The sequence below is a fragment of the Streptopelia decaocto genome (genome assembly GCF_964273445.1).
Source record: "Streptopelia decaocto genome assembly, chromosome: 1".
NCBI lineage: Eukaryota > Metazoa > Chordata > Aves > Columbiformes > Columbidae > Streptopelia > Streptopelia decaocto.
In genome coordinates, this window is record NC_138663.1 from 107,942,214 (window position 1) to 107,955,384 (window position 13,171).

Genomic DNA, 13,171 nt, shown 5'->3' on the forward strand with positions numbered 1-13,171 from the left:
AAACAAATAGCAAAGCTGCCAGCAAATAGCAGTTAGTAGAGTGTTGTCAGCTGTCTGTCAGATGTGACTGTAAATGTTGCTTCTCAGCTCTGGTTTTAGGTGGCATCTTGTTGCTCTGACACAGAGAAGCAGCGTGAGTACAGCCAGGCATGAGCCTTGTCTCGAAAACTAACAGCAAGTCTTGGTGGTTACAGGTCACACAGAATCAAGACTTAATAGTCATGAAAAGAGTCTACAAACCTTTTAAACGTTAAAATATTTTAAGCTGTCCAGTCAGCAAGATCAGTAAGTAAGAGAACAGTCGTTCTGTACTGTGATACTCTTTAGATTGGGGAATTGGAGAGTTAAAACTTCCCCTTTTCTATGCAACAAAATAGTGTTGAAAGGCTGATGTTAACACATAGGCAAAAACTGGTGTTCAGACTGAGGGTGATGAAAAAAGCTATTAAAAATGAGTCCTACATTCCTTTGGAGCTGGCACTGTAGAGTGGCAGAAATAAATTTTAAAGCATATCACTTGGTAAGAGAGGTATGATGCACAATCAAATGATTGTCTTGGCCAAGTGGTTATGAAAAGGAAGGAAGCATCTGTTTTAAATGTGGTGACTAACTGGTCGTCTTTTTTAGTTTTGGTGGTCTTAATGTTGTTTCCTTCCTTAGTTGGTGTATATTCTACTTTTGATAAAAGTAATTAATACATCTCTTTTCCATGTTCATTATAAATCTACTGAGAATGTTTTGGTGTTTTTTTTTGTTTTGTTTTGAGTTTTTTTTTTGTTTGTTTGCTTTTTAAAGGATCTGTAGATTTGCAGATACAGGCATAGCTGAATGAGTTTCCCAGCTGTGCTTTCTTTTGAAAGCTGCATTTCACTGTGTGCACTTTTTTAAACAAGATCATGTAGTGATTGTGGTGTTAATATTCATTAATATTAAAGAATGTAGCGGAGTTGACTAGTACTGATTTTCCATATCTATGCTCCAGAAAGCTAATAATAAACATTTCAAGTGTGCATGAGTCTGCATGTGTGTGGGGGGAAAGGATGAGCACTTTGAAGGTCACAGGTGTTAAGCTGCATTGGGAGGAGAAACAAAAATCCTCCAAGCAGATTCAAAGTAAGTGCTTGTTACCAGGTGCTTGTTAAAAGCCATGAAAGTGATATTCTAAAACTACCAGAGGGATATTTGAGTTACCAGAGGGAAGAGCCTGTCCGAGCAGCATTGTGTGCACTCTGCCATCCAGCGGTGTAAAGGGAAACTGAACAGTAGTCCCACTGATGATAATAGTTACATACCCTAACACTCAGCCCAAATAGATGCCAGGTAAAGAAAATGTATTCAAAAGTTACACTGCGCTGGCTGAGGTATTGGAAAGAAAATATGAGGTGTAAAATTTCTCAGGGAATTATGAAGGGCAGTCAGGTTGTTTTTCCTGAGTTTGTTTTGCAATCTCCCAGCTACTTATGTTTGCAGAGAATGAGAGTTACCGTGGTGCATATTACTGCAATAAAAAAATCTTTTGTTCTCTGTTCATGGCAAAGAGAAATTTAATTTAAAGGAATGTTTTGGGGAGGAATAACTTAATTTGAGGCCCTAAATATTTCACAGATCTCATCAGTGAGAGGTTGACCAAATATTTCTCTTTCAATAGGTTTGTTTAGGTACTGCTATATTTTTATCTTCTGATATTTTTTTGTTAACTGGGAGGGATAGTAAACAGCTAAAATGGTTATGCTGTGGGAAGTTGAAAACAAGTGAGAGGTTGAGGTTAATTATACTTTTAACAAGCTGTTTCTAATTTTGTTTCCTCTAGCTTTTTAGATGTTTTAATTAAAGTCAGGAACAGACACAATGATGTGGTTCCAACCATGGCACAAGGAGTGATTGAATACAAGGAAAAATATGGCTTTGATCCATTTGTTAGCAGTAACATCCAGTATTTTCTAGATAGATTCTACACCAACCGCATCTCTTTCCGTATGCTTATTAACCAGCACAGTAAGTAACTCCTTTTTTCATCTTTGAGAATTCATTAGTTATTGCTTATAAACCTGAAGCTATAGGCTTGTGGGGTTTTTGTTTTCTGTGCGTGTGGGATTTTTTTTAATACTTGTGACTAATTCTTAATATTCTGTGCTCATTATGGTAAAAGATGTGCTGACAACTGGTTAATTTGGTACTTCACAGTTACCAGAAATGAATCCAAGCCACTGGCACACTTTCTTTTAGAATCGTCAGACTTTGTCAGCGTGGCTATCACTCTTTAGTCTTGTTGGTGGAGACAACTTGTATAGTGATACACGAGGTATTTTTAGGTAGTAGTAGAGTAGCTGTATGTATCTTCTCACAAGTCTCTCAACGTAGTTTATAGAACTGACATTTATTTCCTAATGAAATGCAAGGATGCCATAAATTTTTGATAGGTTATGCACTGTATGTATTTTTATTGTTTTTTTCAGCAAGTTATCTAGACTTTCTCACCTTATAAAGAGGTTCAGTATTTCTAGATTATGTTTTAAATCATATCGCTTGTCTCCTGCTTCTTATTTCCTATTTATGAATAAATGCTAGAATTAGTCATAGTTTGTCATTAGGTGCTCTTTCATTTGTTGTTACTAATAGACTTACATTTTTATATTCGTATCACAGAGTGAAAGGAGTTACTTGCACAGGTCGTATTATCCAGTATGTGCAACCATGCAGAAAGGGATCTCTATAAAGTTAAGGACAGTCTTGCGATCTCTTTTAGCGTATCTTGTGCCTTTTAGCTTTAGAGCTTCAGTGTTCCGCTTTTGTGAGCTATTAGAAACTGTAGTACACCACAGATAATGCATAGAGTACCGTAGCGTAAGGTACTTTACTACAAGTTGTGCGTCTTTCCAGTAACTTTTTATGTGACCAACAAATGCCTTGCAGTGTGTGTACAAATAAGTTTAATGTGGCAGAGCATACAAAATATAATAAATATGCACTTTTTACTGCATCTGCTTCATACCAGAGCTGACTGGCTTGTTAAAAGAGCAGAAAATTACTTCTGAGAAAAAGTGTGAAACCTTTCTGCTTCTTGGAGAGCTAAACTCTCCATGAAGGATCTGGTGAGTGCCAGACCCTTGTGCAAAGGAGGGAGTGGGGAGCAAACTGCTGAGAGTCAGGGAGAAAGTTAAGTGAGTGAGATCTCTGTGCCAGCCGTGAAATTGCAGCTTAGGTGAGTGTAAAAGGCTTTTAATGCTGTCTTGGAGTTCGTCAGTCCTTTCTACTGTAATATTTTCATTGTTGTGAGTGCTTCTGTTCTGACATAATGGTATGAATTAAACAGGTTGCATTTTAGTTTTATCTAATTTTTTGATAGTCCACTTCAGAATGTAGGTTTTCACCTTAACCCTCCTACACCACTATTTCTGTTTTAATTAGTCATAGCTATGTAAAAAAAAAAAAAAAAGGAGAAAGGAAAAAAAAAAGAGAGGAGAGAGGCAAGGATTCTGGCAATTTACTAGTGTATCTTTTTTTACAAAATTATGCGTTATCCAGTAAGTTTCAGATACAGTCAAATTTAAACTTTCTGTGCTGCCTCAAGTGTAATAAACAATTCACTGCCATTTCTTTTTCCTTTTAGCACTTCTTTTTGGTGGAGATATTAATCCTGCTCATCCCAAACATATTGGAAGTATTGATCCTAATTGTGATGTGGCAGAGGTGGTTAAAGGTAAGTTGAAGTTAATACTTTTGTTGATTAAAAAACTCCACAACTTAGAATATGCTTAAATATGTTATTGAAATACACAAGACTGAAAGTTATTTACATTAATTCAATGAAATGAGAAAGGAAAAAAAAAAAAGGAAAAAGGAAGAAATGGAAGTTCTACAGTTACAATAAAGCCATGGGCTTACTGAGGCTTACTAATGTATTTATTATTAAGAATGGATAATCCTTTGGTATGTTAACAGAACTAAGAAAATATTTGAATTTTTTAATAAGTTTTATCTGTCCTTTCAAGTATCAGATTAAGTATCTAAGTGTTTTGTTAAACATTAGATGCTTTATTCTCTAAAATATTTAGCATATTCTCAGGAACTGCTTCTGTATCTGATGCTGACACTAAAGAAAATGGAGAGCAAGTGAAAGTTTATGATTTGTTTAGTTAGGCCTTTCAATAAAATGTCTTCAGGTGTACAGATATTCCAGTGCAACTCCCCATTACTATGCGTGTCTGATCACATCACAGTCTCCCTGTGCAGCGGACATATGTCATGGTTGTACCTCAATGATCTCGCACAGCCCCATTAGAAATCCTGTTTGCTTAATAAATCCATTTTGCGTAATGTAGGCATGAGGCAATGCTGCCTGCTTCAAGAACTTGTGTATTGAAGGTTCACACTCTGCCTGTATCTGTTTACAAATACAGGTCTTGCTGTAGGAGTGAATTCCACCCTCTGTCCTCTGCTGTTTGTGCAGCTGCCAGAGGGGATGAATGTGTTTTTTCCCCTTCACTTTCAGCCTTTGAGTGAAGTAAGAGGGAAACCATTCTTATGTCAGACTTTGTGCCTGGTAGCTTGTTCTATAATGTAGGTGCTTTTTGCCATTATGAAGGCTTCTTGTATTCTAGCTCTCTTTTGCTCAAAGGTGGCCTTTTTTCAGCAGCTTTTTCTTTTGGTTCATCTTACTCCACTTTCACCTCAATGTTGTATATGTTACAGTCATGTTGTTTATTTAGATGTTCATTCTAATACAATGTTTGAATCTCTTTTGTTTATCAAATTCATAGTTGCTGCCTTGGACAGAGGAGTGCATAGTGTCAGAAAGTATTCAGTCTAGTTCAAGCCAGTAGCTAAAATACATCTTCCACATTGAAGAAATAATCACTAACAAAACAAGGGCATTGTAAACAGTACCCAGTGTTGTCTTTCCAAGAAACAAGCCTGTCTGGTGTCAAGATGATTGAGGAAATGTTGGAGGGGTTTATGTACATTCTGTGCACTCTGCTAGGTCCAAAATGCCCTGCTTCGCAGGCAGCATTCTGAGCAATTTGTCAAAGTTAAGATGTTGATTTTGGCACTGTGTGTGGCAACTACAAGCTCTGTATGCCCTTCAGACATAAAATAAATTATTTAAACAGCCACTTCTTACTTCAAGCAGCTTCATCAAGCATTGTGTCTGTAACTGCCTGAGGTAGGTCTCTGTAGCTCACTGACTGTCCTACAATAAGCTTTTTGAGCTTACGGCAAATCCTGCCTTGTTCCTGAAGCCAGGATTTTTATATGTACTGGTAGATCCTTCGCTCTTGTTGCTGCTTACCTCCAGCCACAACACGAAGCGTGCTTCAAACTTTGCAGTCTCTTTTACAGTCTTAGGACTCTGCCAAAGAGGTGGCTTTTAGAGGAAGGTAAAATGTAAGACTGCACTTAGCCTCTGTTTGATGCAGTTTTGCTAGGGGCTGGATATTTTACTGGATCATGAAATGATAGTACCTTCCTGTTCATCTTGAGGATGTTAAGGTGGCTACTCCTTGAAAACAGGTGAGAATTATATATAATATATAATTTAGGAAGGCTAAATGGATTTATTCAGAGCCTTTTTGTTCTCTCAAGTTTTGCATAGTGGCTGTGTCTGCTCCACATCTGTGTATTGAGGACTTCTGGTTTATTCCCACACAGTTATTGATTTGCTCTTTAGAGGCCTTGAAGTTTTTCTCTACAACAAGAATTCAACTCCTACCCCCTGGATCCATATATAATTTTCACATCTATGATGTGGAAACTCTTTGAAATGTCCTTGACATATTCGTTTCTTCATGTAGATAGCCTTATGGTCATACTAGCTATATTGCTATCTTCAGCTTTTGATGACTGAGTCAAGATTGTGCCTGTGCTTATACTACTTTTTTTCTAAAGCACAGGATCATTCCCAAGACCATCAAGTTCTGAGATGATCTTATAATATGGTGTAAGTGTAGGTATTCCTTCACATTTTTTTTCCTGGATTATGCACACCCCAAGCTGAGGTTATCTGTACAGCTTGGAAATCAAATCAGATTTTGATCTTTTTACAAGAATACATTTTATTGTGTTAATGACAGGACCCTTTTAGAAAGTCTTTGGAGCTGGTCATCCTGGCACAAAAGATTCCTACTGGATAGCTGATTTTGTGAGACGTTCCTGGAACTTGATGAAGAATATTTCCAGTGTTGATTAGCTCCATTTTATTAGACCTCAAACAGCATTTGTGTCAGCCTTGTGTGATGTGTCCAGCCTTGCAGATGTCAGAAAAACTGATAGAAATATTTTTCAGATAACAGGGCACATTATGTCTCTGTAGCCATCTTAAAGGAGGACAATTATAGGTAATCAACACTTTCTGGAGACTAGTGATTTTATGTTTTGTGCTTGTCACATAGCCCTGAGTCTGGGCAGGGACTGTTTTCTTTCATAGTGTCACTTGGGGCAGGAGGAAGAAGGTCCATGTAGGGTGAGGTCAAATGCAATTATTATGGTATCTGAGCAAATTTTTCTGTCGGCAGAACTGCCCGTCTGTGTTTGCTGTTAGCCCACATTGCTACAGAGAAGCTACTTCTGCTAAGGTAGCTTAAGCATTGTAGTTAAAACATCTTTGTGTTTTCTCTTTAACGCTGCTTGTTTCTGAAACATTATTGTGGAGAGTTTTTGGAAGAAAGAGGACATCGGCTGTGTGCTGAGAACAAGCCAGAGCTTGATGTGGCTGAGGTGTAGGCCAGGACCTGCACGGAGGGTTATCTGGAGGCACCAAAGACAGAACGGAAGTCGCTTAAGTAAACAGAAGCTGGTCTGTCCTCAACCCAGGCTGCAGGAGGGGCGCTGTCATCACTGCGCGTGAACAGCTCATGGACAGTGCCCTGCAGCTTGTCACCGTGCGGGGGGCGGGATGCATGACTGCAGAGAGTGACCAATTGTAGCCTGTGCTTGTGGCGTGACCACTAAGTAAAGAGTATATATGGGTTGTTAAAACGTGTATTGGGGGACATTGATATTCAGCGTGTTGTTAAAACGTTCATTAAAGGGCATTGATGTTAAACTCATTTTGAGGCTGAGTCTGTGTCCTTGCTGGTCCGCTGTTGCCCTCAAAGAGACTTACTGTGCAAATTCTTCGTTCTCCACACATTATTGCAAATGAGATGCCAATGAATATTTAGAACCACTAAGAAATCTTTCAAAGAAAAGAGGACTTAAACTTTTGTGCTGTAACTTGACAACATATAAAGCCTGATTTGGATTATGGGGAGGGTTTTTATTTTTGTTCAGTAGGAAAGAATGAAGAATCTTAAAGGTTCCAGCTTTTCCCCCAAAAGACTGTGAAAATGAAGTATTGTGAACAGTATTGTGTTTGGAAAAACTGAATTTATGGTTGCAATGTTGTCCTTTTTTATTTGAGATGGAAAGAACAAGCATTAAATTGTGATTGGGACATGACAAATAAGTAGATATTATGGCCAGCCTAAAATTATACCCTTCTGGTTTTCAGACCCTGAACAAAGACAAAAAATAGCTTGTCTCTAGTAATTTGCTTTTGTTTGTAGAGCTTTAAATAGAATTTGCCCTTTTTTGACAAATGGGCTATAAGCATACAGAGAAAAAGGGATTTGAATGAATACTAGTTTCACACTTGTAAACTAGTTACTAAAATGAGTGTTCTGCTTGTAGTCTTTTACTTAGAGGATGAACTTGGCTAGTTTTCTCTAGATGATTTTGCTAAGTCCGTGCTCTGTTCTGTTGTCTTGTAGATGCCTATGAAACGGCAAAGATGTTATGTCAACAGTACTATCAGGTGGCACCCGATCTGGAAGTTGAAGAATTCAATGGTAATGGTGAAGTTAATTTAACTGATGTACATAAGAAAAAGCATTTCTCATATCTGTGATTTCTAGTTTTGTTAATGAATTGTAAGTTATCATTTGAACTCCGCAGTTCTATATGCAGAGTTACTTTTCTTCTTCTAATGTGTATACATGGGCACCTGAATTATAGTTTATCATCATGACATGTTTACTTTTGATGATGATTGCAGAGTGCTATCTGTTGAATGTGCTATCACTTTAAGGAAGATAAAGTGATCAAGAATCCTCATAACTGGGAAGGAAATATGCCTGCCTTCTAAGTAATCTTTTAATTTGTTTCATTTTGAAATATGCTTATAAATTCCACTGCCAGTCTCTGTACCAGTGGTGAGCTCTTCTGTGTGAGATGACAAAAATAGAATTTTTTTTGCATAGTCTATGTCTTAAGTCCTGTCAAACTTCTCACATGAAAATCTGTTTCAAGTCAGTTGTAAAGATGAAAATTGGATGCTATGAATCTGATAAGACAGTACTTGTCAGTGTATTGACTTTTTTTTTGTTGTTCATCATTTATATTGACAAAAGCTAGATGATTTTTTTTCAAGTTAAAAAAATAAGTTATCTTAAGTGATCCTCTCACATGTTTGGGACAGCTGTCCAAACATAAGACTAAAGTGTTTCTAAACTTCAGCAGAAGAATTACGAAAGTCTCAGAAATGGGTAACACTCAAAATGGAGAGTGTGACATATGAGAACATATGTTGCTCTAAGTGCTATTTAATATTGTAGAAATACTTCTCTACACAAAGTGATATTGTCAACACTGGTGCATTCCTACCAGCCCCCTCTGCAAAACCAAAGGACCCAACCTTCCTCCCTCCAAAACTGCATGATTTTTAGAGCTAGAAGTACTGAGTGCAACAGAGGAATCAATGCAAAATTCATTTGAAGGCTTAAGCAAAAAGATCCAATAGTAGAGAAAACAAGCTGCTGGATCTCATTTAAAAACAAAACAAATGGAACAACAACACCAACACAAAAAACCCCAACCAACCAAACAAAAAACCACACACACCAAAAAAAAAAAAAACCCACAAAAACAAACAACCAAGGAAAGAATTGCTTGTTTCCTTTAAAGTAGCTTATTATCAACATGAGGAAAATGACTTTGCACATTACCTCACTAGAGCAACAATAACATGTTTTCTACTTGTACTCTGCCTCAAATAAGTGTGAATCAGCCTGCCTTGGTTTTGGTGATGCATAAGAGAATTGGAGCATGGGCTCTGACAAAATTAACATAAAACAGCAAGTTGCCTTGCAACTAATTATGCAGAGCATTGTTTTGGGCTTCTCTTTTTCCTAGGAGTTTTCACGACTGTGTATCTTAAAGTAATAACTGGTATTATTCTCAGCCCTCAGTGCCAAAAAGGGTGAAGTTGACTCCAGTCACATTTTGTATGCATGTTGAATCTTCCTGCAATTTATGAAGCAAACATTTAGAGACTTTTCTTCAATCTCAGCTGCTGCTGAGTCTCACAAGCTGTGACTATATAATTTATGCATGCAGATATTTTGTATTTGGTATTTGTTTAGGGATCACTGCATCTTCAGCAGCAAAACTGTCCTGGAATGTGTTAAATGCAGCTCTATTATTTCTTGTAAAATCAATTAGCACTGTGGCACTCAGAGCTGTGCCAAGCCATATGCCTCTGCTGAAACACTAACAGCAGGACAACAGTGGACAAACAATTCAGTTATGATTTGGAATAAGAAAACTGTGATATTGTTTGAAATATATTTTGACAATTTTTATGAATACTTTACATTTTATATGTTTTAATTAAGGGAAAATATGTAGTTGTTTTTAGACTATTTAAACAGTTATTTTTTTTTAATCTTTTTGTGCAGCAAATATTATGCTTAAATACTACATGTGTTAAAGAAAAATAAAGTTTCCCACGTAAGTGGGAAAGTTCTTAGTTTAACATACATTTTTAGTACTAAACCAACTACAGCTTTGTGAAGTTTCATATCTAAGTGAAGTCTACTGACATAGATGTCTTAGTCTCTTCCAACTGAAATGATTCTATGATTAGAATGTGTTATTTCAGGTGATAGCAGTAACTGAAATTTGTTTTTACTCATGGAGCTATTCTTGCACTTGGAAAATTAGAACATGCTTACATACTTGTCTACCTACAGTTTCATGTTATTCTTGTAAACAGAAATGGTACAAAACATTGTTTTGAAAAAAAATCTTTTATCTCTTTTTTCCTTAGCTAAAGCTCCAAACAAGCCTATTCAAGTAGTCTATGTACCCTCTCATTTGTTTCATATGTTATTTGAATTATTTAAGGTAGGTTGCACTTGTAAGTTCACTAAACCCTTCCAAATATTAACATTACTGTTGAACTTGAGATTGTTTTCAGTTACAGCTCTTAAATATTATTTCAGTTTTCCTTTCTTAAGTTTATTCCTAAACAAGTGAAGAAGGTTTGAAACTTAAAAGCTATGCTTACAACCCTCTCTTATGCCCTTGTGTACTTAAAAAAATGTTCTGTATTCCTACTCCTTTTGTGCTTCTGCAGCTGATAAACTGAAACCTCTCATGATAGTCTATTTTTGCAAGGATGATATATTCTAGCTTGCAGTTTTCATGAGCTTGCTTCTTTATTGGATATTTGAGGACTGGTTAGGATCAGTGTCTTTTGTTTATTGTGGAAATGGCCCATAGGGAATGGCAGTGAAAAGGGAACATGTGAGAGCTATTGTATGCTTTCTGATAAGATAGGCTGTCTCTAGGTGGTGCAATTGAACACTAGAAATTTTGGGGGAAAAAAATGCATTTGGTCTGAGAGGAACTTTTCCCAAGTAATGGTATTTTGGGTTTGATTTCTGTTATTTGTCAAGTATGTTCATTTAAATCTTCCTTGTATTTTGCTATTTGTAATATTAGTTCTAGGACAGAGCAGGTGAGAATTTGTACACTACTTTGTAGGTGTGTTTTGGTACGAGTCATCAAACAGTATGAAACCAGTAAATTGTAGCTGTAAGTAATGGTAATCCACGACAGATTGGCAGTGGAAACTGTTAATAGATATTATAAAGCCAGGTTGATAAATAGAAATCTACCAGTTATGTGACCCAGGTTGAGAAAATCAAAGCTTGCTCTCTGTGGCGAACATCATTATTGGTATTCTGCAAGGTGAAGGTGAAGGATGTTGTCATCCCTTAGATATAACTACTTGATTTCACAATGAAGTTCTCTGGCTCTACGTCAAATAGATAAAAGTATGTGTAATGGAGTTCTGATGTAACAGTTTAACTGGACAATTCATAGGCTTGAAAGCACTTCTTGAATTGATTATAAATTACGCCCTTTCTGTCTTGTGTAAAATGTAGGACAAAGTATCTAGATTTAAGAAAATAAAAGCTAGTTCTGAGTTGTAGCAAAAAGCATGTATGATGAAGTTAGAATCAAAGACGCTTTTTTTTCTTTTATCTTCAGAATTCAATGAGGGCTACAGTGGAATTACATGAAGGTAAGAAAGAAGGCTATCCATCGATCAAAACCTTAGTCACTTTGGGGAAAGAAGATCTATCTATTAAGGTAAATGCCTAAAAATAATACGCAGTTTACACACCTGCTAGGTTTAGGATAGTATGAATTGTAAGGCAAATTTTGTTGGAAAGGTATATTAGTTACTGTATCACTTCTGACACTTGTTTGGTATTAATTAGAATAGAATTTTTCCAGTTGGGAGGGACCTGCAATGACCATCTAGTCCAAATACTAGACCACTTCAGGGCTGACCAAAATTCAGAGCATGTTATTAAGGGCTTTGTCCAAATGCCCAACACTGATGTGCATGGGGCATCAACCACCTCTCTAGGGAGCCTGTTCCAGTGTTTGACCACCCTTTAGCTAAAGAAATACTTCATAATGTTGAGTTTGAACCTCCCCTGGTACAGCTTTGAGCCATTCCCACACAACCTGTCACTGGATACCAGGGAGAAGAGCTCAGCACCTCCCTCTCCACTTCCCCCCTCAACCTCCTTTATTCCAAACTAGACAAACCCAAAGTCCTCAGCCGTTCCTTTAGTATTTCTAAAGTTACTTAGATAATGCTGCTTGAATTTTCCAGTTTTTTTTTTCAGAACCTAATGTTTAAAGCTCTTAACTTTTCATTCCTTAGATAAGTGATCAAGGTGGAGGTGTACCTTTAAGAAAAATAGACAGATTGTTTAACTACATGTACTCAACAGCACCCAGGCCTAGTTTGGAGCCCTCGAGAGCTGTGCCTTTGGTAAGCAATTGCAGTATGTACTTAAGTGTCCCTTTGCACTACTCTGGTTGTACGTTTCTCTTTACTGCAATATACTGGATCAGGTTTTTCATTGAAGAAGTTGTTTATCATTAGCAATTCTGTGCAGGTAAAACATATCAGGAGAAAATGGATTCTGTTGTCATCACTTAGTCTTTGGAACAGAAAATTGCTTTTCTTTGTCTTGACATTGTATTCTTGGAAACAGGCATATCTGCATAAGCACAATATTTTCACAGGTTAATGGACAGGATTTTTAGTGTCATATTACTGAGAAGGTGGGTAACCTGATGAGCTCCTCTTTGGTCTGTAAATTACTGTTTATCTGAGTTTCCTACAATAAATTTGAGCCACACTGACAGAATTACAGCACTTGAGGAACCTCCTGGTAATGCAGAAGCTTATATTGAACTTTGAAAATTGTTTTTATATAAGTTATGGACTATAAAAACACATGAGAAAAAATTGCCAAACTTGTATGTGATATGAACACTTCTGGTATATTCCTGTTCAGTTGGAAATACCTCTTGTGATATTCCCTTTCGAGATGTATTGGGGTCAGATTTCAAACAAACAAAATTTCCCCCAGTTTCTTCTGAGCAGAGAATTATTTCAGTGTTGAATGCGTAGATTGTTTTAGCAAGTATGGGTTTTAAAGTTGTAATTTAAATTATGTAAAAATTATTTTATTAAATTACATATTAGCTCTTTGTGATAAAAATTATATAGCTACTGTTCCATTTGACTAGCTTTCAATAAGTGTATTAATACTGATACTGTGTTCTTACCTCTTAGCTTTGTTCTCTGTTGCTTCTGATGCAATCCTTTATCTTCAAGTATGTAGAGAAAAAGTTAATTCTTTGAGAAATTTCCTTTCCCTATTTAGGAACACTCTCCTCTAGCTTGTTCTTGGGTGATTTATTAACTTTTTTTCCTGCTGTGATACTTCTGTGCTTGCAGTGCTTTCAGGCAGCTAAGAAAATGTGGCACAGAGAGTATGGGATTATTTCTGATATAAAATAATTCAGTGGACTTCGGGTG

General features: G+C 36.7%; 1 protein-coding gene across 1 annotated transcript in view; it reads left to right on the plus strand.

The window, feature by feature from the left end:
• PDK3 (pyruvate dehydrogenase kinase 3) overlaps positions 1–13,171 on the plus strand; it is a 58,934-nt gene that overhangs the window by 34,696 nt on the left and 11,067 nt on the right. The window contains exons 4-9 of the mRNA XM_082076121.1: positions 1,811–1,995; positions 3,611–3,700; positions 7,749–7,826; positions 10,085–10,161; positions 11,314–11,415; positions 12,002–12,112. Coding sequence (XP_081932247.1) covers positions 1,811–1,995; positions 3,611–3,700; positions 7,749–7,826; positions 10,085–10,161; positions 11,314–11,415; positions 12,002–12,112 — 643 coding nt within the window. The remainder of the gene's footprint in view (positions 1–1,810; positions 1,996–3,610; positions 3,701–7,748; positions 7,827–10,084; positions 10,162–11,313; positions 11,416–12,001; positions 12,113–13,171) is intronic.